At 44.6% G+C, this 27,017-nt stretch overlaps 1 protein-coding gene across 2 annotated transcripts in view; it reads right to left on the minus strand.

Annotated features, from left to right (window-relative positions):
* Nucleotides 1–23,323, minus strand: part of Cd86 (CD86 molecule) — a 61,640-nt gene extending 38,317 nt beyond the window's left edge. Inside the window, exon 1 of one of the 2 annotated variants that reach the window (XM_075964854.1) lies at nucleotides 23,169–23,323. In XM_075964854.1, the coding sequence (XP_075820969.1) occupies nucleotides 23,169–23,182 (14 nt within the window). In that variant the 5' untranslated portion in view covers nucleotides 23,183–23,323. Of the gene's footprint in view, nucleotides 1–2,042; nucleotides 2,260–23,168 lie in introns of those variants that run through there. The other variant, XM_075964843.1, reaches the window with a different exon arrangement.
* Between the last annotated feature and the right edge of the window lie 3,694 nt (nucleotides 23,324–27,017).

Consider the following 27,017-nt stretch of genomic DNA (forward strand, 5'->3'; position numbering starts at 1 on the left):
AAGTGCCAAGGGGAACTCACGCCACAGTTACTTCCCTAGGTCTCTTCCAGCCACTCAAGAGCTTCGCCTGCCAGGAATAAGAGCCACAAGACTCACCCTATGCAGCTGCTCATCCTAGCATCCAGGGGAGCCCCTTTCTCTTTGTCTTGGAACAAAAACCACGGTCAGATAGAAAAACCAATGTTGTCAGGGCACAATCTATGGGACAGCCCCTCTCCCCCATGCTATGCACCATGATATTCCAGCGCACTCCGGTCCTTGGGATTCCCTATTACTCATTCCTTAGGACAAGGCAGTTTCTGAAAACCCCTATACGAAACAAGCGCCATGTGGAAGAGAAAAAGAGAATCTGCATTTAGCTGCCAGGAATTAAGTCCAAGCTAATCTATCTAATTGAGACGTGGAAGTCAGAAGGGAATTGCGTGGTTTGTAAGACAAGAAATGGAAGGACACTTAGCATGGTTCAGGGCTCCAGACCTTGGCAGGAGGTACAATGTCCGGAAAGCACACTTTGCCTCCTTCTACTCATGTTCAAAATGGCGTCTATTTCTCAGGCTGATTTTAAGAGTGCCTACCATATCATTCAGAAAGAACTTTCCACAGGAGAGCAGAGAGGAGGCCTAGGGTTCAGTAAAAGGTGTGTGTCTGAGCTGTGGTCCTATTCTTCCTCCCTCTGTCTCTAATATCAAACCTGCCTGGCTCGGAAAGGTGGGTGGCCAACACCTGCCCGAGTTCTGGAGGACTTCCCGGGAGTTTCCCCCTCTCCTGCTGGCCCGTGTCAGATATGTTTCCATGGTCCTCCTGTGGGTTCTCAGCTGCAGTCCCCTGCAATCTCAGAGACTCCCCGCCCCCGACTCCCACTTCTGCCTCGTTTTGAAACACGGCCTCTGAACTTTTGATTTTTCTCCTGAAGAAGCCGGTGTGCTTCAGTAGCCTGGCTTTCAGGATTGTTCCCTCTTCCCGTCCACAGCAGATCCATAAAATCAAACTCTCCTCTCCACCCAGGGATGATAAAATACCCGAAGCGCTAGACGTGGCTTCAGTGAGCAGACACACAACCATTTCCTTGTCACCTGATGGTGGTGTCCCTGTGATTAATATCACCTTCCTGCTAGAAGCTTCAGCAATATAACTTCCTCTGATACTCCCCATAACTAGGACATATTATGAAGCCAGCAAGCATATGTTAAATGCACAAATGAACTGATATTCAAAACAGATTTCATTTAAGTCTCTATGAATCACATCCACAGTGTGTACAGCAGCAGACTCGATACAGAACCACCTCCCGGGCACGGACAGATACTCATTTTAGTCCTGAGATGAGAGTTTGATCTAAGAAGACCGGGCGACTCCTCTCAATCATTATAGCTTGAGGAGTGGGAAGTTCCCTTAGCCAAAAGCTGTCTTTCACCTGCCTCTCCAGAAGCTTACACTGCTATTAAAGGAAGCAATATTTTAAGCCTATTTGCAAATAAATGCAAATGTGTAGACAGCATGAGGAACGCATCAAACCGCTGCCCGGACCCCTTTTCGACCTAAGAGTAGCTTTTTTTTTGCTCCCAAATGAGCTAATGGTCTCTAACGCTGAGATGAGGCAGTTAGATGGGAAGGAAGAAGGGAGAGGATTTCTGGGCCTGTCAGAGTAAAGTCAAATCCGTGCTCAGAGGCCACTGCAGAGAGACTGGGAATTTCCTCCTGCCTCATTGCCCCGGTATAGGAGCTCCGGCAGAGCCAGTGCTCTACAGCAGAGCAGCTGGGAACCCCCAGCACCCCCAAACCAAGAGCAGCTGCCAGCTATTCGGTAAGTGGTACCTTCCATTTCCTGCCTGTCCTGTCTCTTGGCTCATGACAGCGGATAACTGGATGGAGGAGACTCATTTCTGTAACGGCCCACATCTGATGTGGACAGACAGAAACTCAAGCGTGATTGCCTAAGGTTGAAGCACATACCCTCTCCCCTCTCTCACCCATCTCCTCTCCAGCTGACTGCCCACCTCCGCACATCTGCCCCAGCTGTAGCTTCTGTCTCCCGTGCTCACCAGGCTGCACATGTCTTGAGGACATACATGTCACCAGTGCCTCTCCACCGCGGCTCTCAGGGACCACCCACACAAGCACAGCAGCATTCCCGAAGACTATAGGAGCTTGAAAAAAAAGGTAGAAGCTTAAAAGAAAAAAAAAGTAGAAGAAAAAAAAGTAAAAGGAGCCTTGTCAGCTCCCCAGGCTGCCAGGAGTCCGTGTGCGGAGAGAAATAAGCAGAGGACTGAGGACGAGCTCAGGTAGAGAAAAGGGAAGTGACTAGAGAGAGCGACACCACAGACAGGGGCTGTGTCCGCGCTTGGTTCCAGATAACTTCTGCTGGCAGGTGGGCATTTCCACTGACGAGAATGACTACAAGCGTTGCCCTTGGAGAGCCAGCAAGTGTAAAGCCCTGAGGAAAACCCCAAAGACAGCCCCTTTCACAAACACAACAGACACCTTCCCAATGTGCCGAGAGTCCCAGGAGTAAAATCTGTGAAGCCCGCGGCTGACAACTACGGTCTGTGCAGTCTCACTCCCAACCAGAGCGCAGAGGAGCGCTTCTCGTAGGACCTCTCCACAGATCCTTCTAGAAGCCGGTTTCCACACACCACTCTCGCTGCTAGATTAGCCGAATCTTATCCTGTGTGACTCCGGAATGTTTCTATTGCTTCTGTCCACCATGCCTGGCCCCTCCCCCGCCAAGCGTTTGGATCAGAGGGGTTGGATGAGACACTATGTGCCTCGGAGGTGAACCTGGGACAGAGGCAGTTCCATAGAACGAGCCTCACCAGCTTTCTTAGAGACTAGCGGTGACCCCTGCAGGACTGCAGAAACAGTCAAAGTCCTTCCTTGTCTAAGGGCTGAATCAGGGAAGAAGTGTGGGTTTGGGGTGGGCAGTCCCCCATCAAATCCTGGCTTGCCGCCTGGACTCCAGACAGGTCGCTGGCTATCCTGGAGTCAGACTTCTGGCTGCACCCCCAGGAAAATAAATTTCCTTGCTGCTTGGTCATGAGAAACAAATGAGGTTTGGTGGTAAAACTTACAGGTGACTCACCTGGCTTGGAGTAGACCACAAAGTTAACTCGTTTTTATTATTACTTTCTCATTTCCGTCTGAACCTTTCCCAGTTTTTACTCTGAACTTTCCACAGAGACCATCTTTCTGTTAATAGAGCTCCTGATGGGTCTTCCCAGACAGATCTGAAAACCCAGCTACCTTCAGTCCAGGACTGCTCACAGCCAGCTTCTGCTGGGGCCTGGCTCCTGACTCACAGCGGGTCGTCACTTCCCTAACTTATCTTAGAAACATCCTTTATTGGATGGACTATACTGGGATTGGAGGGGGAGGTGCCCTCTGGATTTTACAGTCGTAATTTCCATTGATTTGAAAAGGTCCGTGTGGTTTCTTTATTGGAGCACATAAAAATTACCCACTTATCACAGTTCAGGGGAATTCTTTAATATTTCACTTAATTTTCAAGTGTTCTTCTTTTCCATAAACTCACCAATCAAAATACAACATGCAGGCTGGAGAACCGGCTTAGCAGTCAAGGGCACTTACTGCTCTATTGGAGGACTGGAGTCTGAACTCCATCACTCATATTAGGCAGCTCACAAATGCCTGCAACTCCACCTCCAATGGATCTGACATTTCACAAACATGTGCGCGTGCACACACACATATACACAAACAAATAAATATATTTCTTCGTTATATAATACACACACACACACACACACAAGGTAGGTTACACTGAATACACTGTTATCAAAATTTCTTTTCCTGGGGCTCAAATCCAGGACCTTGCACAATCTAGGCGAGCACTTGTCCACTGAGTTTCATTACCAGCTCCATCAAAATATTTTGAATATCAAACTTTTGCCATTGTAGCTCTTCATACAACTTACCATGCGGTGTGTTTTTCTTTTAACTTATTTTAAGAGCATTTATTTTCAATTTTTTTATTATTATTAATTTTTTAGAAAGCAGTATCATTTATTAAAAACAAAAAATGAATAAAAATAACACACTACAGTGGGTTTGGGAATTCCTGAGACCCAGGTTCGCATCCTGGCTGTGCTGCTAATATGTGTTCTCACCAGAGTTTTAACCTTCCTTGCCGTTCTCACAGATGTAATGCTGTGTTAAATATGCTTGCCTTGAGGATTAAACTGGATGGCATACACATGGTGCTCAACACAGATGCTGGTTTAGGGCGGGGTCTCGTTCTCTTTTAAGAGGTTGTCCCATTGTTTCCCTCCTTCCACATCTTTTATCTGCATGCACCAGTTCCTCCTAGGACCAGCTTCTTCCCGTGGGGTTGTTACAGGGACTAGACGACATGCTTGAGTGAGGAAGTGGGCGGCTGCAGAGGGACACGGTAGAATCGTAGGATCCTCTCACTCTAAGAAGTGGGGTCGTGAGGCTATGAGGGACCCTAGAGACAGCTCCAGTCTGCCAAGTCAGGGTCTTTCTATGTCACCTCTATGGACGCATGTCTAGCCTTTGCTTTCTTACTTGCCATAACTAGAAGACGTGACACCTGTTAAGAGAGCTGGATGAAAATGTCATTTTGATAACAATCCCAACACTACTGCTCCTCAGCCCTGGCTCCATAAGTACCATGTAAATGCTTGTCCTTGTCCTGCTTTGTAGACTATATCATTTGACTGCTTTAGATTAGCTGAAAACATATACAAAATCCCTCAGTAGTTCCTCCTCTCAGCCAGTGACGGGAACTCTGGCTCAGCCACTCTCCATGGGTTATGTGGTCTTTAGGACCCCGATCACCAGCATCTTTCCATCAGCACCCTTTTCCAGAAAGAACAGCATACATTCTAGCAGAGTGGACTCATCAGTGCAGAGTGGCAAGATCCCTGATCAGTCAAAGCTCATGTTTATGTGAACACAGTGACGGGGGCTGCCTTAACATGACTTTCTTTGAATGCGTTGGGTCAGTATCTGCCCCCTCATCCCTCTTGTCTATGTGTCAGTGTTTAGGGCCAGCTCTCAGCCAATCAGAAGTCTTCTCTGGCTCCCATCCCTGTCATCAGTGGCAAGGGTGAAAAGGGCGGCACAGAAATCGTGGCTAACCATGCAGAACACTGACAGAAGGCTGGGCTGGATGATCAATTCCTTGCATTTGGCGAGGAAGAAGTTACTGGAACCTTGGGAAGCTGCTTTCTGCCTGATTACTCCACCTCCTCATTCCCAGATATTCTCAGATAAAGTCAAGGCTACAAGGACAAGCAGTGGTGGAGAGGAACCAGAGATGGCATTAGGCAGGTACAGGGAACATGCTTCCAGAGGTCCTCACCCAATCGTTGCCCAAGAGATTGGCCTCTAGGGAGTATCTACTTGAGACCTAGTCTGTGTGACAGAGCCAGAAACCTGAAAACATTTAGAACTTCCAAACAAATATTTAGGTCCGTTTTCCCATTTTAGCCATGTTTGCTAAGTGACCTGCCATGGCCTGTGATGGAAGACAGTCTAAAAGGATTATTGATGGTGGTAGAAATGGTTTCAATACAGAACGGAGTAGTTCCCATAAATACTTATAATAGCGGTATTTATTGCGGTGTTTATTATTGTTTGTTTGCCGAGCATCCTTGATACAGAGATGGGTGCTGAGGCAAGGGGACATGAGCGATGAACACACATGGGATAGATGATTCTTGTAGGTGGATCTGCATTGCTACCATCTTTCCTCCGTTTAACTGCAAGGGAAAGAGAAGACAAGGGAAAGGTGTGTGGGCCATAGGGGTAGTGATCATCCTAGTACATGGGCCATAGGGGCAATGAGCACACAAATACCCATCCCTTTGTGCTCCCATGGTGATGACTTCCTGAGCGGTGGGTGACTCATACCTAGAGAGGCAATAGCTCCAGCTCAGGGCTGCAGCCTCAGCAGATATCATCACCATCAGCATGGGGAGGGTGGGGAGCTGCCAGACTCATCAGACCACGGTGGGCTATGCGAGCACAGGTTCTCACATCCCCATAGCAACCAGCACAAACTAGGAGGCAAGGCCCTTCATCAGAAACCAAGCAAACTTCTTGGAATTTTTTTCAGTGAGAAGTTGAGAAAAAAGAAAATGAAAAGAAAGGAAAAAGAACAAAAGAGAAAAGAACCCCTGGGGTGAACAGTAGAGTGGAATCTGCTGCCCAAGGGAAAAAGTGCTGGTTCAGAGGTGGGTTTACACTTAATTAAAAGAAACCAAGGAACTGGGCGTCTATACTTTGGAGACAAGAGGATACCAACTTCAAGGCCTGTCTGGGTACAGAGTGAGTTCAAGACCAGCATGGGCAACTTAGTGAGACTGTCTCAAACTAAAAAGTGAAAAAAGAGTAAGTAAAGCTGAGGGTGTAGTGTAGTGACGAAGTGCTTGCCCAGAACGTGCAAAACCCTGGGTTCAATCCCAATAACACACACACACACACACACACACACACACACACTTGCCCAGAATGTGAAAAACCCTGGGTTCAATCCCAGTAAGTAACACACACATACTTAGGAAATGTCTGCTTCATGTATACTCATATTCCTGTACAGAATTTAAACTCTATACAAAATATCACCTATGCAAGAGCAATAAAATGTGTCTGTGGACAGAATTCCTGAACTGTTCTTTTTTCCCCAAGAATAAAAAGATTTATTCATTTTTATTTTATATGGTAGTGTTTTGCTTCAATATATGTCTGTGTACCGTGTGTTCTGCCTACAGAAGCCAGAAAACTGTGTAGAAACGATCCCCTGGGACTGGAGTTAAAGATGGTTGTGAGCCACCACGTGGGTGCTGGAAATTGAATCCAGGACCTCTGGAAGAGCAGCTGGTGTTCTTCACTGCCCCCTTCTGAATTCTTCTCAATTGCAAATCAAGGCAGCTCAGAGCTGAGTTGTTCTCTAACTCTCTTCCCCACTACCCAAGCTAATAAAGCAGGGTAGCTGTCACCATCCCCAGGACCTAACTCTGCTCTTTTAGTGAAACTCGGATGAGTCAACCTCCTATCCTCTGGGACAACATGCAAAACATTCATAGCGGATTTTCCTTTCCCTGCTACTGTGCCTGTACACACGGAAGCCTTTCTCCTTAAAGCATAAGCGTGCACTATTGAGAGGGGAAAGAAAGCACAAGTCTCAGAGTGGGAAGAAAATATTCACCAAACACTTATATGATGAAGAGGCTCTGAGCAAAAGACACAAAGAACATCTAAAATACCATGACAAGAAAACAAACTACCCAATGTCAAAATGGGCAAAAGCTCTGACACTGTACCTGGCCAAAGAAGGTATAGAGGTGGTAAATGTGCAAAGACGGCCAGCCCACCCCATTACAGAACCGTAAGTCAGAATGACGACAGTGTAAAAGCCATAGACTACCAAACGCTGGTGACTGTGGATAAACAGGCGTGCTCACTCGTTCCTCCCAGGAACACAAATGATAGGAATGGCTGGGAAACTGTTTAGCAAGCTCTTAAAAACTGCCCCCGCTTCTGTTGTATGAGCTGACAATCACACGGAAAACACCAGCAGGAGTAACCTACACACAAAAGCTTATGGCAACATTGTTTGTAACTGCTTCAACACTGGAAACAACAGGACCCAAGTTTGCTTCCCAGCACTGGTGTCAGGCAGGTCACAGTTGTCCGTAACTCCGGCATCAGGGATATCTGATGCTTCTGGTGGCGCTTGCATTGATACACACACACACACACAGTCTCACACGCATAATTAAAAATTAAAATAAATTTTAAAATTAAAAAAATACTTAAATAGATTACTTCAAAGAAAACATTCAGGTGATCAACATGAAAAAGAAAAATGCCCTTCAGTAGGTGAACAGACAACTTCTACATCCTTGTAATGGAATGTGCTTTAATGAAAGTAAATGAGTGACCAGGTTATGAAATACATGAAGAAAACTTAAAGGATTTCAACTTAAGAAGCCAGTCTGAGCAGACTACATAGTATATAATTCTAATAACATCACATCTTGAAGAAGATAACACATGGAGATTATAACATGAGACTGGTGGTTGCCAGAGCAACCATCAAAGTAGGGCAAAGGTAGGGGATAGACAAACAGCACACATATGTATGATAGCATAAGAGTGGTCATGGCAGTACACATTTGCTCAAACCATGAAAAACACAAAGACAGAAACTTAGTCTTCTAAAGTGTGGACTTGGCTAATACTAATGTGTTAGCATATGTTTACTGGTCCTAACAGATATATCGTCCCACTAAAGATGGCAGCAATGGGGGAAGCTGGGTGCCTGGTAGACACAGGGAGGGTGGGAATTCTCTGTACTATCTGCTCAACCAAAAAAAAATGAATCTAAGCTGTTCTAAAAATAAAGGCTATTAATTTAAAGACATACACACACTAACCACAAACCCTGATTCCTGGCAAAGCAACTAAATTAATGATGTGACATTTCAGAGGGCTCCTACACTAGTGGGAAAGTGAATTAGCATTAACTTCACAGTCCAAAGGTTCACTTCCCCATGTCCCACGCTGGTCACCAAAATGCCATGCAGACAGCGGTGCTGAGAAAAATCTCCAATGTCGTATTTATAGCTTCTCTTTTACTAATTTATGCATACTTCTGGTGCAGAAACAGATTTTTTTTTAATGCCAATTCCTTAAGTACGCGAAAGAGAAAACAATTCACTGTTTTCCATAGGCCAGGTAAATTTAAGAAAAATGAAAATTTCCAGTTTCATTATTTTCCCCCTCTGGAGGAGCATTCTTAGAAACAGAGTGAGTTTCTTTGCTCTTCGGGGGCCAGGCGCGGGATGCAGTCTTGGTCTGTACCATGAGTACATTTTATACAGTTAAAAGCATTGAGTTTCCCTTCTTTTTTTTCTTTTCCAATATTTTTCAGCCCCAGTAGTTTGTCATACCAGTGAGTCAGTGAGGCAGGAAGGGATCGCCTTTCTTACAAGCTGCAACAGAGGCCACTTTCCTCCCAGGCCTTTCTGCTTCCTTAGCTGCCCTAGGGTGTCCTTTACACACTTTCTCGCGATGCAAATTTACAGCCCTCGTTCATGCGTGCTAGGAAAGAGCTGAGGTCTATTAATCTCTTCGGGTGTAGTTTATTAGTTTCTGACATAAAACCTGGAGCCCAGGGACACAGTCACCTGGGTGTTGGCGAGGGGGAGGTCAGACAGGAGAGCAGCATGGGATATTTGCGGGGCGTTTTCAAGTGCAAAGACTATTTCTTCACACCACGTAATACTTGGAGAAAAAAAAAGTCTGGACTTTGACAACAGCCCACACGTATGTGAACCGAAGACATCATTCACTTAAGGCAAAAGGGGATTACATGGCAATGTTGTCGAGTGGATGGAAGTTGCCATGCGGTGTGCGCATTCTAGACAGGGTGCTGCTGGGCTTGATGTATCTGCAGAGACATAGTTAAATCTCTAGGCAACAGAGACTATGAAGGAGGTCAGCCGGGGTGGACCTCAGGCTGGTGACAACAGCCACAGCGGATTGGGAGCTCATGATCCCAACACCCAGGGGCTGACAGAGGGCTACCGTCTGGTGAAGACATGGCAAAATGGACTCAGGGGCTTCTGAGAAGTCTGCGGAGACTAGAAGACAGACCAAAGGTCAGGGAAGTGAGGCTGGGGTTGAGAAGGATTATGGCGGGGGGAAATGAGGGGATCACCACTCCCCAGGGACACTGGAGGCCAGGGTACTGTAAGAAGACATCAGAGGACCCTTCCTATCTTGCCTGCCTACTGGGCACCCAGACACCGCGTGGACAGAGCTGGCCGGGTATCAGTCTTGCGTAGGAACTAGGGTAAACTGCTATAGAGACATGCGCAGATGCACACATATGTGATTTCTCTCCATTCCTCTGTATATCAGCCATATTTTCCATTTCCCAACAATACTTGAAATTACATATGTCATTGTACCATTAGAAAGTTCTGGCCTTAGGCTCAACGGTTGCTAGAAAAGAAAGGTTCTCTACCCTTTGGGGGCCTGCAGTTAAACACAGGAGACCCTGTACCCATCCAGCAAGGTCAGGAGCTGACCATCAGGCAATTGTCAACACGCTCAGCTTCAGTCAGATCCACCATCCTGCAGACGAAATACCATATTGAAGGCACAGAGTGGATTCTAATTAGGCTGTTTAGGTCACAACTCAGTTTCCCCTCATTCAAGACATGGCTTCTCCAGGAGCTATGGCCTCCCTTCACAGCACAGCTGAAGTAACTAGAGGCAGTGCATAACAAAGCAGAGAGGAGCCGCGGGGCCAAGACGGATGGAAGGATCCTTAACTCACCTTCCATTTTAACCATTTTAACAACTGTATATCCTAACTCTGCTGTTGAGTAGTGTCTACTGTCCTAGGACTTCCTGAGTTAGGGTGGCCTGGTCATTGGCAAAGAGCATAAAATCTTTCTGTGACAAATGAAACACATACAGACTGTTTAAAAAGCAATACGAGGTCACTTTCTAGAATTCAAAATAAATACCTGATCCTACATCCACGTTCCTTCCAACCTTAGCGTTAGCTGAGAACATTAAATGGAAACACAGAAACCCAGGCTCTGAATGCCAAGTGCTCTGTTGGCGTATATATTAGAAGAAATTGCCGTTTCCCTGGGGCCGTCTTTTAGAAAACTCAGAATGAGGTAATATTCTAAATGTCAAACTTGCTGGAAGACATTGGTCCATGATTTTTCTGTCTTTGCAAAGGAAGGCAGAGCGCACATAACAAAAGTAACACATTTTAGCAAATGGCAGTGTAGTGCAAATTTGAGGAAGCGAAGGATTGATGAAAGTACCTCATGCAAAATGTTTGTGCAAAAGTCTAAATAAGACGTGCACAGCAAAGTAAAAGAAAATAGATCGGGCACATAGAACAGAACCTATTTTTTTTTAAAAAAGGTTGATTTAGATTTCAAATCAGTAGTGTAGGACCACTGAGGTATTATCTATCTGTCTGTCTGTCTGTCTATCCTGTTTAAACTCCTTTCTACTCCCCGTACCTTCTCTATCTAGAACATTCTAACAGATGATGCTACTTGGAAGAAAGTTTCTTGGTAAAACCCAACATCACCCCACGTGACACTGGCTTTGAAAAGGGCCTCACTTCCCGCCTTCTTTAGACCGAGAGCAATACGAAATGAGCCCTGCACGGAATGGCACGGTTGGGATGTGCAGAGCCGAGATGCTGAAGGACCAATATGACCACTGTGTGTCACGGACTGGAGACAAACACGGCATCTAGGTTACACTTTCACTATGCCTGGCCTATTTGCATGCAAACAAAAGAGATTATTTTTGAAAGAGGGGTCCTCTTGTTTTTGTTTTGGTCCGTTGGGATGGCTGTGGTCAGGAAGGAGTGGGGGGTCATTTTCATACACTGGCTCGCATGCATTGTGTTGACGTCACTCTTTCCTCTCCTTTCCCCCTCGTCACCAACTTCTAATCCATTACTGGTTAATTTTGGATTCCTCGTCACTTCTTGCTGGACTATGGCATCAGTCTCCTGGCCATGAAACTTCCCTGCTTACATGACTTGTTCCTTGTTCCTCATAAGTGAGGTCCCTCTTCTGAGCGAGACCCTCAGTGCTGTTCACTGTCTAAACCCAAATTCACTTTTCTGGCTTCATCAATCATCCTCTACGAGGTACCTGCTGGTTATGTCCTGTGTTTGCTCCTTTCTGACCTCCAGGCCCCGTGAAGACTTTTTGCCTCTGTTATTGTCGCTTAAGTAGGCCCTCATGCCTGGAACCCCTTCCTTGCCCTCATAATGAAAGATCTTTTATCCCTGCGGCCTCTGTTGACCTCATCCACTCTTTTCAGGATATCTGGGTCTCCCTCACACTCAGACAACACTATTTATTCACCTGTCACAACAGTTTCTTGTTGGGTTCAATTTCCTTGTTTTGCAAGCCACAGGGTGGGGACCATTGTTCTCTCCCCTTTGGATTCATGCTACTCGATACATAATCGTAGGTCCAGAATGTGGCTCAGTGTATCTGCTGATGGAAGGCGGGGTTCTGCCAACCAACAAGGTGGGCATCCTGCTGTTACTCTAGGCCTCTAGTTCTTTATGACATCTTCATCATGAATGTAAAATGTTTGACATGTGAGGAAACTGACTTTCAAGGATGCTAATTCCCTTACTAGACACAGCCACAGCCACAACCTGTGACTTCAAACAGCCAGTAGGGTATGGGATTGGGTCTATTTTAACTGCTAGCACGTCATGCTATATGACTCGAGTCAGAGCGACAGAAAGATGACATCATACTTTTTATTTTTTTAAACTGTTACGTGATTGCTGAATGGCTCGACAGTTTGCAAACGAGCCCCTTTATTCTGCCTACTATTTGTGCCACCTTGAGCTGGCAGCTGGATCATAAATTCTTTTCCGTTGGTGGAAAAGATCTAAGCTATTAGGCAGCTGCCAGGATTGGGGGGTGACAACCACAGAGAGTTTTCAGCATGGGCCCTGGGCATCACAGAAACTACGTGCTCCATCGCATTCCTCCCACCCTCGATGCTTCACCTTTCCCTCACTTTCTCCTTATCCTTCCGAAGTCTGGAGCCACTCAGCTTTCCAACAGACACAGAAACTGTAGCTCAGAGAAGGTAACAACCTGTGTAAATGTCCTTCAATCTGAGGAAATATTTCCTAAGGCCCCCTAGAACTGAATAAGACCCTCCAAAAATGAATAAGTAAGTAAGTAAATAGACCATACTGTAAGTTCATGTAAAAATACATTTACAGGCATTTACGAGTCTGGGCTTTGGATCCCCTACTCCACTCCTCTTTCCTGACCTCTATTTTCCCTGACGGTCATGAACATTTAAGTCAGAGAAGCCTGGAAACGAAACCAGGAATCAGCCAGGCCAAGCATGTTCACTATTCTGATCTCTGCTTTCCGAGCTCTCCCTTTCTTTCCAATTCTCACCTCCTTCACTGCTTTCTCATTCTAGTTCCTGTCCACCCCCAAGTCACTTCCTTCCAGGGCAGAGATCTCAGAGGAGAGCCTGGCTGACTCCCTTGAGGAGGTGGTCTGACTGGATCCTGACGTGTGTGCAGCTGTCTCTGACAGATTTCCTGCCTGCTTTGCCCTGGTTAGTGGTTATTCCTGCTCTCTACTCGAAGGTTCTTAGATGCATGTACAGAAAGTCTAAGAAAGTCATACACTCGGGTGGAAGCAGCCACGTGGGTGTGGAGCCCTTGTCTCCACTGAAGGTGGGCAGGCTCTACTGACTGACTGCATTCTCTGTGGGAAATATGGCCTGTAGCTACAGACACTCGAATCCTTCGGGGGGGGGGGGGCAGGATTCAGGCTTATGTGGATTTTCTAGATTACAAGAAACATTGGCCATTAATTTTAATGAAGGCTTTTGTTTTATTTTGCAATTTTGATGACTGTCTGGGAACCACTTCTTAGCTATGGCCTTTACTGTCCACTCTCTTTCTAATTTTGTTCCTGTCCCAGACTACTGGCTCTCTCACGGCTCCTGTCCCTATTGCTTGGTCACCAGAGCATGTTTCATGCCACTTAGTCCATGGCGGGGGTATGTGTGCTGTGTACGTGAGCACTCATGTTTTGTGTACATGTATGTATGCGTATGTGGAAGCCTGACGTCACACTTGGTGTCTTCCCCAACCGTTCTCCATATTAATTTTTGAGACAAGGTCTCTTTCTGAACTTGGGAGTCACTGACCCCACTAGACTGAGGATGGCCAAGGACGCTCGAGGATCCACCTGTCTTTGCTTCCCCAGCACTGGGATTACAGGCATGCACCATGGCTGGCTTTCCATGGTCACAGGGAATCACATCCAGGTCTTCTTTCTTACACAACAGGAACTTGACCCATTAAACCATTTCCTGAGCCCTGAGTTCAAATCTCTGCACATAACCATAATATTTTGTGCTGTTAGAAGTACCCTCCCCAACACACACAGGCATAGACACAGACACAGATACACACACAGACACACAGACATAGACAGACAGACACACACAGACACACAGACATACACAGTTAGTCACAGACACACAGGCATACACACAGACATAGACACAGACACACACAGACAGACAACAGGCATATGCAGACACACAGGCACACATAGACACAGACACAGGCACACATAGACACAGACACAGGCACACAGACATGTACACACATACACACACGTACATGCATATACACGCATGTTCATGCATACACACACCAATCTTACATAACATACAGAACTAATAGTTTAGTGATGTTCGAGACTGAAGTTTTACCTGTGACCACTAGGAAACAACATCCGCAGTTATGAAGGTTAAATAAGATAGCATGATATTGTATCAAGTAATATTATTCCTGCCAGAGAGTAAGAGCTGTCAGCTCCGGTGTTCGCCCTTTGTAGAGTGGCCGTAGCTTCTACACAGGATCCCTGTCTGATTCACCCTCAATTCCCCCAACATTACTGAGTAAACTAATTAGCAATCAGTCTCAGCCTCCACCTTTCTGGTCCTGACTCACTGCAGCCTGGCCCCACTGATCTTTCCAAACCATTTCCTTCACACTCCCTCATTTTCCCTCGGATCCCTGTTGCCCTGACAGAGGTCAAGAGGTCAAGGTAAAACCAGTATCAGAGGCCAAAGCAAACCCTTCCAGACACTGAGTGAGCCGGTCTGTAAAAGTCAGGGCATCTCATCAAATGTTTATGATGTTTACCTTTCTAACTCCCGAAAAGCAAGCCCAGGCTGTCCTGCCTTGTCCTTACACACAGGACAACTGTGTGGAGGCTAGTTTGGAGAGGGGCAGACTGGCAGGGGTAATGCAGATTCTGCCATTCACACCTCACAGGCTCCACAGAAACCACAGACCCACACACTCACGTCGAGCATCTCAGGGTCTTTGATGGCCAGTCCTGTGTAGAAGCTCACCTTCACTGTGGAAGTACTTTACATTTAAAGCTTCCCTTTACTTTATAGGTGTGGGTGTGTTATCTGCGTGGATGTCTGCATACCACATGTGCCTGGTGCCTGAGGTCAGAGGAAGGTTGTCTGACCTCCTGGAACTGCAGTTATAGATGGTTGTGAGCCACTCTGTGGATGCTGGGAATCAGATCCAGGTCACCTGGAAGGGGAGCCAAGTGCTCTTAATCGATGAGCCAACTCTCCAGTCTGACCACAAGATTGCTATAAACAACCTTGCCCTGAGTTTAGCAGGATGATGTAAGTTTACTGTGGATTTGGCAATTGCTGTCAAAGAATCCTTGTTTCATAACTGCACGGTCTAGAAGCAGACACTGAGTTGTGACATGCTTGCCGCTTCCGTATCTGCGTCACGTAGTCCGTGCCATCTTCTGTTATTAAAATGTTACTTTCCGCTTCATGGTTAATTTTTGGATCCATCCATCAATTATTAAACACTATTAACCATTTAGGCTGAGTCTTGGTTTTTATTATATTAAATAATGATGTGATAGTTCTGTACATAAATCTGTTTCTTGGTTTCTCATTATTTAACGAGCTTCCACGGAGGTGAACTTACAGCAAGGCATACACATTTTGATAGCATATAAAATGGCTGTTCATCTGTCTCCAAGAACTGAAGTAGAAATGTGGGTATAGCCATCCATAGGAACTAACGCTTAAAAGTCACTACAAGATCGAAGCAGAGAGCTGAACACAGGACACACATCCAACAGCCTGTAATCTCAGATATTTGAAGCCCTGAGGCAGGAACGTTACAGGTTCAAGACTCGCCTGGATTACTAGTGAGTTCTGAAACTGTATAGAAGGGACTAAGAGGCATTAGCTCAGCTGTAGTGATTGCCAGCACTCACAGAACCTTGAAGCGGATGTAAATATTAAAGTCCAAAAGGCGGAAAACAGATTTTCATAAGCAATTCTTGAAAATCTTAACAGGGTCCCCGATTATGGGGCAGGATTTTACTTCAATGTTTTGGGCATTCCACCTTACTAAATGAAGTTTAGGTGGCTTTGTGGTTTGGCTCAGCGTATTCACCTGCATTTAGCCTTCCCTCATGTCTACAGTTAGGAGGTCAGCTGGTGTCCTTTCTAGATTATAGGTAAGATTCTCTTTCCTAGACCTCCTCTTCCACCAATTACTTCTAATGATAGTGTCTTCTAATGGAAGTGACTTTTAGTGTGTCAAAGCCAGGAACTCAACAAAGAACAATTCACAAAACCTATTCCGATGTCTTCTAATGGAAGTGACTTTTAGTGTGTCAAAGCCAGGAACTCAACAAAGAACAATTCACAAAACCTATTCCGATGTCACCAATGTTACACATGCTCACCTTTCTCTGTGTGACATGCTATGCAGTTCTATCACATCGGTAATGTAGGCTCATGTAATGAGTGCCATTGCCAAGAACAAGGAGCTGAAGAGATGGCTCAGTGGTTAAGGGGTGCATTGGTCTTGCATTAGATCTGAGCTAGGTTCCCAGCACCCATGTCAGGAGGCTCATAATTGCCTGCAACTCCAGTTCCAGGGACCCAACTCTACCTTTGATCTCCTTGGGCACCTGCACTCACGTTCACGTACCCACTCACAGACACACACACAGCTTAAAAAACTGTTAACAAAATATTTAATAGACACAGAATGATGCTATCCCCCTGAGTATCCTGTGCTTACTTTTGATAACCGTGTATCCCAGTAGCCCCCAGTTCTACTTTCCACATCTCCATAACCATGGCAACTACCAATCTGGTCTCTGTCTCTGTTTGTTACAATGGCAGGTAAGTGGAAGAAGAAGCTTGTAACGTGGGGACTGGCATTTCACTTAGGGTAATTCCTTAGAGATTCATCGGAGTTTTTGGGTGTAAAAATAGCTCATCCCTTTTCATTGCTGAGTGTTATTCCATGGTGGACATGTACCAGGCTTGTCTAACTCCTCACACTAAGAGCCATTTCTTTGTCTTCTTCCTTCTCTTTTTGAATCTGACTGTTTTAAATAAACCTGGTGTGAATGCTTGTGTGAACACAGGCCTTCGTTTTTCTGAGATAAACGGCAATTATTGCAGTCACACAGTTATGGAGTAGGAGTGTGTTTATATTTGTAAGAAACCATCAAAGATATGGGCCTGTGTCATTTCAACCCTCCCCAAACAGAACGGTCCTGTTTCTCTGCATGCTACCAGCACTGGTGGGGCCAGTGGCTGGTTTAGTTTTGTTTTTGTTTTTTTTATTTTGAAGACACTAATAGAGACATGATAATAGTTTGCTTCGGCGCTAACTTTCATTTCAACAAGAGTTAATAATTCTGATCATCCTGCCATGTGGTGATTTGTCTTTTTTGGAGGACTCTCCTTTTATATGCTTTGTCTATTTCTAATTGGATTATTTATTTTACTGTTCTGGCTGATGAATGAAAATGTCTTTATAGTGTTTGATTGCTATTTATTTAATTTTTGGTAAGATGAACATTTTGTTATTTTGTTGTTGTTTTTTTTTTAACTAAGTGAGTAGAGAGCCAGGCATAGTGACACAGTTCTGGAGTTCCAGCCCTTGAGAGGTAGAGGTACAAGGATCTAAGCCTAGACTCACCTACCTAACAAACACATGAGAGGGAGAGAGACAGAGAGAGACACAGAGAGACAGAGACCTGCAAGAGAGATATTGCCTATTGAATAATTAACTCCATTGGGTTTCTTTAGCCATTCTATAATTGCTTCTATTTCCAATTACACTATAAAATAAAAGGCCACTCATTTCGTATGTATTTCCTCTGGTGCTTTCAAACTCTCAGATTCTTGATAAATATTTGTTTAGTTGGTTGAAAACTCACTGTAAGATGGGGAGGACAAACTAGGATTACCTTCTTGAGTGTTGTAGGTTTTCCCAGTTTTGCCAGTTTTGGGCTGTCATTTACTAACCAGCTCACATAACCACATGTTCAGTCATTTCTATTTTTATTAGAAATTTACTCTCATTAAATCTGAATACTTTGAACCTGAACGATATGGATCTATGATAATCAGGTTTCCTATTAGTACAGATGCTTCCTGTTTAAAAGACTTATTTTACTGGTGTGTGTGTGTGTGTGTGTGTGTGTGTGTGTGTGTGTGCCTGTCACCAGGTGTGTGCAAGTACTTCTAAGGAAGCCAGGAAGGCTGCTGTATTCCCTGGAACTGTAGTTTCAGGTAGCTGTGAGCTGCCTGATATGGGGACTGAGAACTGAACTCAGTTCTCCTGGAAGAACAGCAAGTACTTTTAACCCTGTAGCCACTTTTCCATCCCAAATTTTGGACTTTCTTTGAAATGGTCTCACTCACTAGGTGGACTCATTTGGCCTAGAACTCACCAGGATAGAGTCAAGTGTCCAGCATCACAGAGATCCTCCTGCCTCTGCCTTACAAGTGCTGGGGTTAAAGCCTGGGCCACCACATCTGGCCCAGGCATTCTTTTTTGTTCGAAGCTTTCCAAGAAATGATTTCATACTTCTGTCTTCCAGTTCTATTGTGTTTTTTTCTGTCTGCTTACTGATATAAACTATGGACGCTCCCTGAGGTTTCAGTTAAGCCTGTTTGACCACCAAAATCTTTTTTCGAGAAGCCTCAGATAAGCATGTTTCTTTAAACACCACAATACAGTCCAGAATCTGTGTCGGTACACCAACCATGCGAAATGGTAGCTGTACACATTCCTTTGTTTCTGAAATCCTTTCCAAATCAGTTTTGGGTTGAAAAGGAATTATTGATTGTGTTCTTTGCTTAGCTTGTAAACGTGGGAATAGGGTATTTCAGGTCCAGCTGAAGACTTTATGTCATTTCTATGAAGATTTACTCTAAATCATGTTTATCCGTGTGTACGAGCATATGAGTACTCAGAGCCAGAGGTATTAGATTTGCTTGGAGCTGGAGTTACTGGTGGTTGTGAGCTGCCTGGCATGGGTGCCCTTAACTGCTGAGCTATCTCTGGAGCTCCCAACCCTGTGTCAGCCCTGTGCAGTTTGCTCAGGGGTCAGGTATTATTTTTGTATCAAACTTTCTCTAGAAGGCGTCCTTCTGGGCTGCCTCCCCTTTCTAGGCTCCCTGTGCAACCGAGAACACTGAAAAGGCCGCTGAGAGTCTGGATCCTCCTGGTCATGCTACTTCTTCACCTTTCCATGGAATTTGACACCGAGACTACCTTCTCTTTGGTGAAATGTTTTTGTCCTCCGAGACGACCTAATCCCTTTCTAGTGTCTCACCCATCTCTCGGACGCGCTTGCTCAGTTTCCGGGGCTGCACTGTTCACTGTCAACATGAGTCTTCCTTTGCTAGGGTTGTGGTAACAGAGTAGCAAAGGCCAAATAAAGAAACAATACATCTTCCTCCCTCCTGCCTTCCCTTCCTTCTTTTTCCTTCCTTCTTCTTCCTTTTTTCCTTCTGGAATCCAAACCTACCAGATGAAGGTATCTACTGTGTTGGCTCCTTCTGAGCACTGTCAGGGAGGACCCTGCTCCTGGCTGCTCTTTTTGACTAGCTGGCTTATTTTCTTCCCCAATGTTTGTTTCTCTACCCAAATTTCCTTGCCTCATTTACAAACTTAGACTAAGACACACTCTCATGACCCCATTTTATTTTATCTTCATAAAAAGCCCTATCTACAAATATGGTCACATTCTGAGATAGTGAAGGATTAGATTTCAACATGTGGCTTGAGAGGTGGGAGGAGGGCCCTTAACACAATCGTTGGAATCACCTTCTCCATTACAGCTCATGTGCATATCGCTCAGTGCAGAATTTTGGCCAATATGCTTTGTCCCTCCGTGAACACATCGTTGCTCTTCTCTTCTTGCATTTCGGCCTCCACGATACCCACTTTAGACCTGGTTTACTCCAACTTCCCAGCTCCTCTTTTGTGTTCATTCTAGAGTGCTCTTTCTTATCTTCTTCCCTGTCAAGGTTTTCCAGTTTCCATCGAAACTTCTAAACCCGCTAGCCTGCTCCCTGAGAACTCACCCCTATGAGAATTTCGACTACCAATTCTACTTATGCTAAGGACTCTCAGTGTCTACCCTGCCCCAGGTCTTCCTTGGGCCTGCACTAACATGTGTGCGATGCAGGCATCTCTATCTAGCCGCTCAAATTCCCTGTGAGCAAATGAACCCCTCATAAGTCTCCTGTCTCCATGCCCCAAACTCACTCCGTGCCTTTGTTCTCCATTATAAGGGATGCTACCACACGCCTGTATCTTCTCCTCCCTTTTCTAGCCTCCATGCACATAAAAAACAAACAAACAAGACACCAACCAACCAACTAAACAAACAAAAACAAAGCCTGGCATGGTGGCACACACCTTGAATTCCAGCACTCAGAAGGCAGAGGCAAATCAATGTCTGTGAGTTTGAGGCCAGCCTGGTCTCCACAGTCAGTCCCAGGACAGTTAGGGCCAGGTAAAGAGACCGTCTCCAAAAACAAAACCATAATAAGAACAACAAAAGAAACAAAACCAGAACAAACAAAGCCCAACCAAATCCTGTGGATCCCAGTGTTCACTCGTCCTTTCTGCTCTGATGCTGCCATAACTAGTTTCTGAGCCATTTCCTGTCTTCCATTAACCCTCTGCTCACGCTTTCTCCCTGCACCCTCTTCGCCCTCTGCTTCCTTTCCCAGTGTTCAGCTTCCCACTGGAACCAGCCACTCGATGGAGGCTATCACTGTCCTTGGGACCAGCTTGCTTCAGGTCTGCCCTCTAGAAATACAGCTAGGGACTGTCTTACCAAGCTCCAAGGACACTGAACACTCCTGGGGAGGGACAACAGGACTTAGGACACCAAGCTTCCTGAATTCTAGTCCCAAGAATGTCATTATATGGCTATTTAATCTTTGATACATAATTTCCTTTCTGTTTCTTAACCATAACAGTAACAATAAAGTGAGGAATAAAGGTAATTACTAAAGCAAAATTCTAAGCACTTCATATAGAACATCACATTTAAACCTCACACCCACACACGACTTCACTGTCAGCCACACTGGAAGAAACTGAAGATTAGAATGGCTGAGCAGCTTGTCCAAGCCCAGAGCCAGAAGATGTGTCTATGTGGGGTCTGGTATTCAAATACCCAGCAACCACCAAAACCAGAAAAGCACAATTCAAAGCAAAAGGCTGGAGCCCTAGCCGTGGACTCGCACCATTTCTGAGTGAATGCAGACACAGACACAAAAACAAAATCACTGTAGTTCTTGGTTTCTTTTTTTAAAAATCAGCTTTGATTTTCTTCCCACAGACTTGCTTCACGGTTAAAAGTGCAGTAAAAGGTAAACCCTCCCATGCTTCTAATGAATATTGTACACACGCAAGTGTCGTTTACCAAAGGGTCAGAGAGCACCATGCCTTCTACTTTCCCCCATAAGCTGAGCATATTAGAGATTGCTCTTTAATAGAGGTTTTTTTTAAAAAAATAAATTCATGATTTCCATTATGGAGGCTTCATAAATAGACATTTATTTTCAAATAATTGTTCCTATGGTTTTTCTCATTATAAAAATGGCATGAACAATTTTTATATCATCAAACTTTTATTGACATATATTATTGCATCCTAAAAGACGGACCATTTTGTTAGACAGCATATAACTTAAAGGATAGCTAGTGTATTTGGTGGGTTATTAGCCAGGAGTACATAGCCATGGGGGCAATAAAGATATATAGCTCTCTCTCCTTAGAAGCATGGGGAAATTCTTGTTTGTGAAATTTAACATCTGCCACCTTGACAGAGAAAAAAGATAATTTACTCCTATGAGTTAAATCAGTTTTATTTCTGCTAAGATTCAACACTATTTATTGCTCATAACGGGCTTGGGGCATTGAAACAAAGAACGACTTAAACAAGAACCATATAGACGAAGGCCTGTGACTGTATAGACATCTGCAGGCAGTATCAGCACAATTCAGAGGGATCACGCCTACAGCTCCACGAAAACTCAGAATCCTGAAATTTTTTCACATACGCATGAAACTTTAAAATTTTTTCCTAGAGAGGAAAATAAGTTTTACTTGGAAAATAGTCTTTAATCTTCTGAAACCCAATGCAGCAAAGGCCCTTCTCGAACCAGTAAATGCTGGGGTACCCGGGAGAACATCAAAACGCTGTAACAATAAAGGGGAGCAAATGATGATGTCTCCAGCTGCCTGAGCAAGAGAAGGGAAGGCATGTTTCCCTCCAGGAAGTCCATGTCCTGGGAACCTGCCACGGCAGAGCAGGCGAGAGCTCTGTAGCCTTGAGAGAGTCCTCTCCCTTTTCTCTACTCAGCTGTTAATGAACATTCTATACTGTCTGTCTGGACACCATTGTGAAGTGTGACATTAATACAAGACTCTAGTTAAGAACACAGTACATAACCAGTCGTTCCTCCCAGTCGCCTGTGTCTCAGGGTTTGTTTTTTTTTTTTGCTTTGTTTTTCTTTTTTCTTGTGCTTTGTCACCCCCCAAGAATCTTCACAAATATCAAAATCTTGGCCGTTCAAGTTTCCAATAAAAATGAGGGGCAGTAATTTGCATACCCCCACATACTTTAAATGATCTCTAGATTACATACAATGCCTATACCATGTAAATGAGCTACAGCAGGAGCGCTGTGCCCACTCAGTATAAGCACAGCTGTAGGCCAGCTACATTTCTGTCTTAAATGGAAAGATGCTCACAGTTGGCCCCTGAGTCCATGGATGTGGAACCTACGCATTCACAGAACTGGCTATGCCCTTCCTCTAAATTTTCTTTGACCTTTCTCCTTTTATCTGGTCTTAGTCTCTATTTGACCAAACAACTCTGATGTACAAAAAAAAAAAAAAGAAAGAAAAGAAAGAAAGAAAGAAAGAAGGAAGGAAAAGAAATCTGCTTCTAATTTCTCACCACAACGCTTATGCATTTACCCCCCCCCTTATTTTTTTATTGTAGAAACAGAGTGATTGTAGGAAAAAGAAAAAAGGAACGTTTTCCAGTTACTCTTTTCAATAAATTACCCTCTCGTTTCTTGGGGCTCTCACTTTGGGCCACCCTTGGGCATTGCTCCTGAGAGCTTGGGGCAGCTGGCAGGAAGGACAGAGACGAGAGTATATCTCCAGTCTCAGCCTCCCGCTGAGGTCATAACCTAGAAGCCACAGCACAAAGAGTAGAAGCCATCACTCACCATCTGGGATCCATCTTGGGGCATCTGAAAGTTCTGGCACAAGCCCACCGCGAGTCCAGTTGTTCAAGTCTGTGGCTGCCCCCAAAAAGTCACTCTTACGCGCTTGCTCGCTCCTCTGCCTTCCTCAGCAATGACTGTGTGCCCCGTTGACTTTTACTTAAGAGTTCTTCCTCTTTTCTTAGACTTGAGGAAGATATTTTAACCCTTTCCTTGCTTTGTAGATTATTTGATTTGGGTCTAAACCTTGAATTTTTAAAAAACAGTTCAGTGCCTTGGGTTCCAGACACGATGTTCAAGGGAAACTCGGAAGCCCAGGACACTGAAACCAATAGGCTGCAGGAACTACGTAAGATAGAGTTTTCTTGTCTGAATGAACAAAGACACTGTCTGGAAACTGTGCTAAAACAGCCAAAACAAAATTTACCAAGTGGGGTTTTTTTTTGTTTTTTTTTTAATGAGTGCTATTTTTTTTCTTTTCTGTTTTTATGTATTCTTCTTTCATACAATACATCCTGACCAAAGCCTCTCCTCCCTCCACACCTCTCAGCCCCCCCCCCCCCCCCCAGTCTCCAGCTTCCCTTCACAAAAGAGCTGACCTCCTGGGGATTTTAACTGAACATGGCAGCAATAAAGTTACAATAAGACTAGGCACAAAGACTCAAATCAAGGCTGGACAAGGCAACCCAGCCAGAGGAAAAGGCTCCCAAGAGCAGGCAAAAGAGTCAGAGACACCCCACCACCACCTCTGTTAGGGATCCCAAAAAAAAACCCAAGCTAAACAGTCACAAGATATATTCAGAGGACTGGTGCAGACCCATGCAGGCCCCATGATTGCCGCTGCAGTCTTTGTGAGTCCCTTTGAGCCGTGCTTGCTTGATTCTGTAGGCCATGTTCTCCTGGTGCCTTCCTGGTGTCCTTGACCCCACCAGCTCCTACAATCCTTCCTCCCTGTTCCTTCCACAGGGTTCCCTGAGCTCCTTTGGGCGTGGGTCTCTGAATCTGCTCCCATCGCTACCAGAGGAACCCTCTCTGATGGCAGCTGGACAAGCCACCAATCTATGAATATAGCAGAATATCACTAGGTAGTAACTCATTGACTTTTTTTTTTTTTTTTTGTCAGCCGTGTTTGGTTCTACCCTAGGTCTCTGAGCCATCAAGTTTCTGGTTCCTGAGTGTCAAGCATGGGTTCCCTCTCAGGGCTTAGGCCTCAAGTTAGACAAGCCATTAATTGGCCACTTCCACAAGTTCTGAACTACTGTTGCCCCCCAGTACATCTTGCAGGCAGGCAGATGTGGAAACTTTGCCTGGTTACTGAAGATGGTGGGTTCAGGCTCCCTATCCTCCACAACTAGGAACCCTCACTTGAGTCATCCTCATCGGTCCCAGGAAGTTCCCACTGCACTTGGCCTTCACATCACCCCATGAATGCCCCCTCTTCCAGTTGTCTCTCCCTGTACTGCCCTCCTCTGTCTCTCCCTCCTCCACCTGATTCCTCCTGTTCCCATCCCTACCACACCTCCAGTCACCACCAAAATCTCCACTTCCTCTTCCCAGGAAGGTCCATGTGTCCCCCTTAGAACCTCCTGTTTCTTAGCATTTCTGGGTCTGTGGATTGTAGCGTGATTATCATTTACTTAACAGCTAATATCCACTTATGAGTGAGGAGCCATCATATTGATTTTCATAGTGACTGTACAAGTTTGCACTCCCACTAGCAATGGAGCAGTGTCCCCTTGCTCCACATCCTTGACAGCATCAACTGTCACTTGTGTTACTGATCTTAGTCATCCTGACAGGTGTAAGATGGAATCACAAAGTAATTTTGACTTGCATGTCCCTGGTGGTTAAGGCTGTTGAACACTTAAGTGCTTCTCAGCCATTTGAGATTCCTCTACTGAGAATTCTATGAAGTGGATTCTTATCTAGACAAAACTGGTCAGTTGGCCATGTGGTCTTTGTCATGGTTCATAGGCATTAGAGCTCTGTAAGACTATTGATTACCTCCCTCCCTGGAAACATTAATAGCACCTTTGAACCCATGACAGCTGGTCCTCAGAGAACAGACGTTCATAATTTAGTTAGGGTCTTCTGAGTCTTGTGTCTGATGTGCGTAGTGTTCTCAGCAATAGAGACTTACCTTTATTCAACCTCTGAAAGACAGTAAGGCAGCAGCAACAACCTACACTGTTTTGGGATTCCTTGAACTGCTCTGATCAACTAGAAGGGGGTTTCTCACTCTATCATTGGGGTTTTTGTTAGGCAGTTTATGGTTCTTGTAGGGTGTATTGTTATTTCAACTGTATATATGTATATATATACATGTAGACTTACATGTATACAATTATGGGTAAATAAAAATAATATGGTTCTTTATTCTATTTCAAATGTATTTCACTATCTTCATAGTTTAAAAAAATATTCAAATCTAGATGAAATTATTGAAGTTAAGATAACTTTCCTACATATTTATTTTAAGAAAACAAGATTTTGCTTCTTTGTTCCAGCTAACGTTGACACGCTGTTTTCAAGCTTCATTAAAATGACATAGATAGCTTACTTCAAACATTTTACAACAACTATCCCCCCCGCCCCCAGCCCCGCTTTAAGACTTAGCACAGTTTTGTTTGGGTACCACTCCAGCTTCTTCATTTTAAGGCTTTCAATCTTAATCCACTTTGTGTGCTTCTCACGATGCAGAAGAGATTGAAAGTAACAGGAATGATATTATAAAGGCTATTAGTAGATTTGCTTAGGAGACATTAAGTCACACAAAGTAGAATTTAAGCACTGTCTCCAAAATACTCCAAAAGTAAATGGTCTTTTAGCTAAGCCTGTTAGAGGCAAGAAAGATTTAGGATGCCAGGATGTAAATGTTTGTTTCCGGGGATTCACCAGTCATTCAAGTTCATTCCCATAACAAAGGGAGACATCCCTGACTTACAAACAGCCTTCATCCCCATTTCTCCATCTGAGGACCAGCATCTAACAGGCAGCTCCACTGAGCAGCACAGGGTGACAGTTGTCATTAAGTCCTGGACTGCCACAAAGCCCCAGTTCCCTTTTTGAGAAAAGCATATTTTTGCCTGGCGGACAAGATGAGCCTGGGTAAAAACTATTTGAAAAAGAGGAACATTGATGTACTTAAAATGATTCCGGCAATATTTAATATTTTTCCTGTGTAATCTCCCATCTGCCCAAGTAGCGAGTCTCGCAGTTTCTTGTCTTTGTTTAAATTGTTCAAAGTATAAACCAGAGAGAGGAAGCACCGGAAAGAGATTTATGGATGCCAGCATTGTGGAATACATCAGCCTAAGGTGTATTATGTAAGTTAGTAAAACCTTCTGTTTGCAGTGCTTCCTCTTCAGACATTAGTCAGACCAGGATCATGCTGTCATTAATGAGCTTTCTTTCTCCTTAATTTTTCCGGAATGTGTGGGGCCTTAAAAAGAAAAGACAGTATCTCAAGTAGTCTGAGGTAGGCCTTGAACTTGCTATGCAGCTGAGAATGACCTTGAACCCCAATCTCTCCATTCCCCCACTTCCAGAATGTTGGCATTCCGAGAATTCATTCTCTCATCCAGCTTCCCCAAAATGCACCCTTTAAAAATAATTTGGAAAGAACACTGGCAACAGTCTTTTTGGCTGTTGTTTTCTTACCAGCTTGGTGGTCTATTTCTAGCAATTTCACACTTGCCTGGCATTTTAGCTAGGTAAAGAATTTAAAACTCAGAACTATAGATATTTTTTCTGCTGTTTTCTGCCCATTGGGGTTGAATGAAGGGACAAGGTAGTGTTTGTTTCGCTGAAGTCATCAAGAGGGAAATTGTGCCTGGTACTGGAAACCTAGAC

This window comes from Microtus pennsylvanicus, chromosome 1, assembly GCF_037038515.1.
Source record: "Microtus pennsylvanicus isolate mMicPen1 chromosome 1, mMicPen1.hap1, whole genome shotgun sequence".
Classification (NCBI taxonomy): domain Eukaryota; kingdom Metazoa; phylum Chordata; class Mammalia; order Rodentia; family Cricetidae; genus Microtus; species Microtus pennsylvanicus.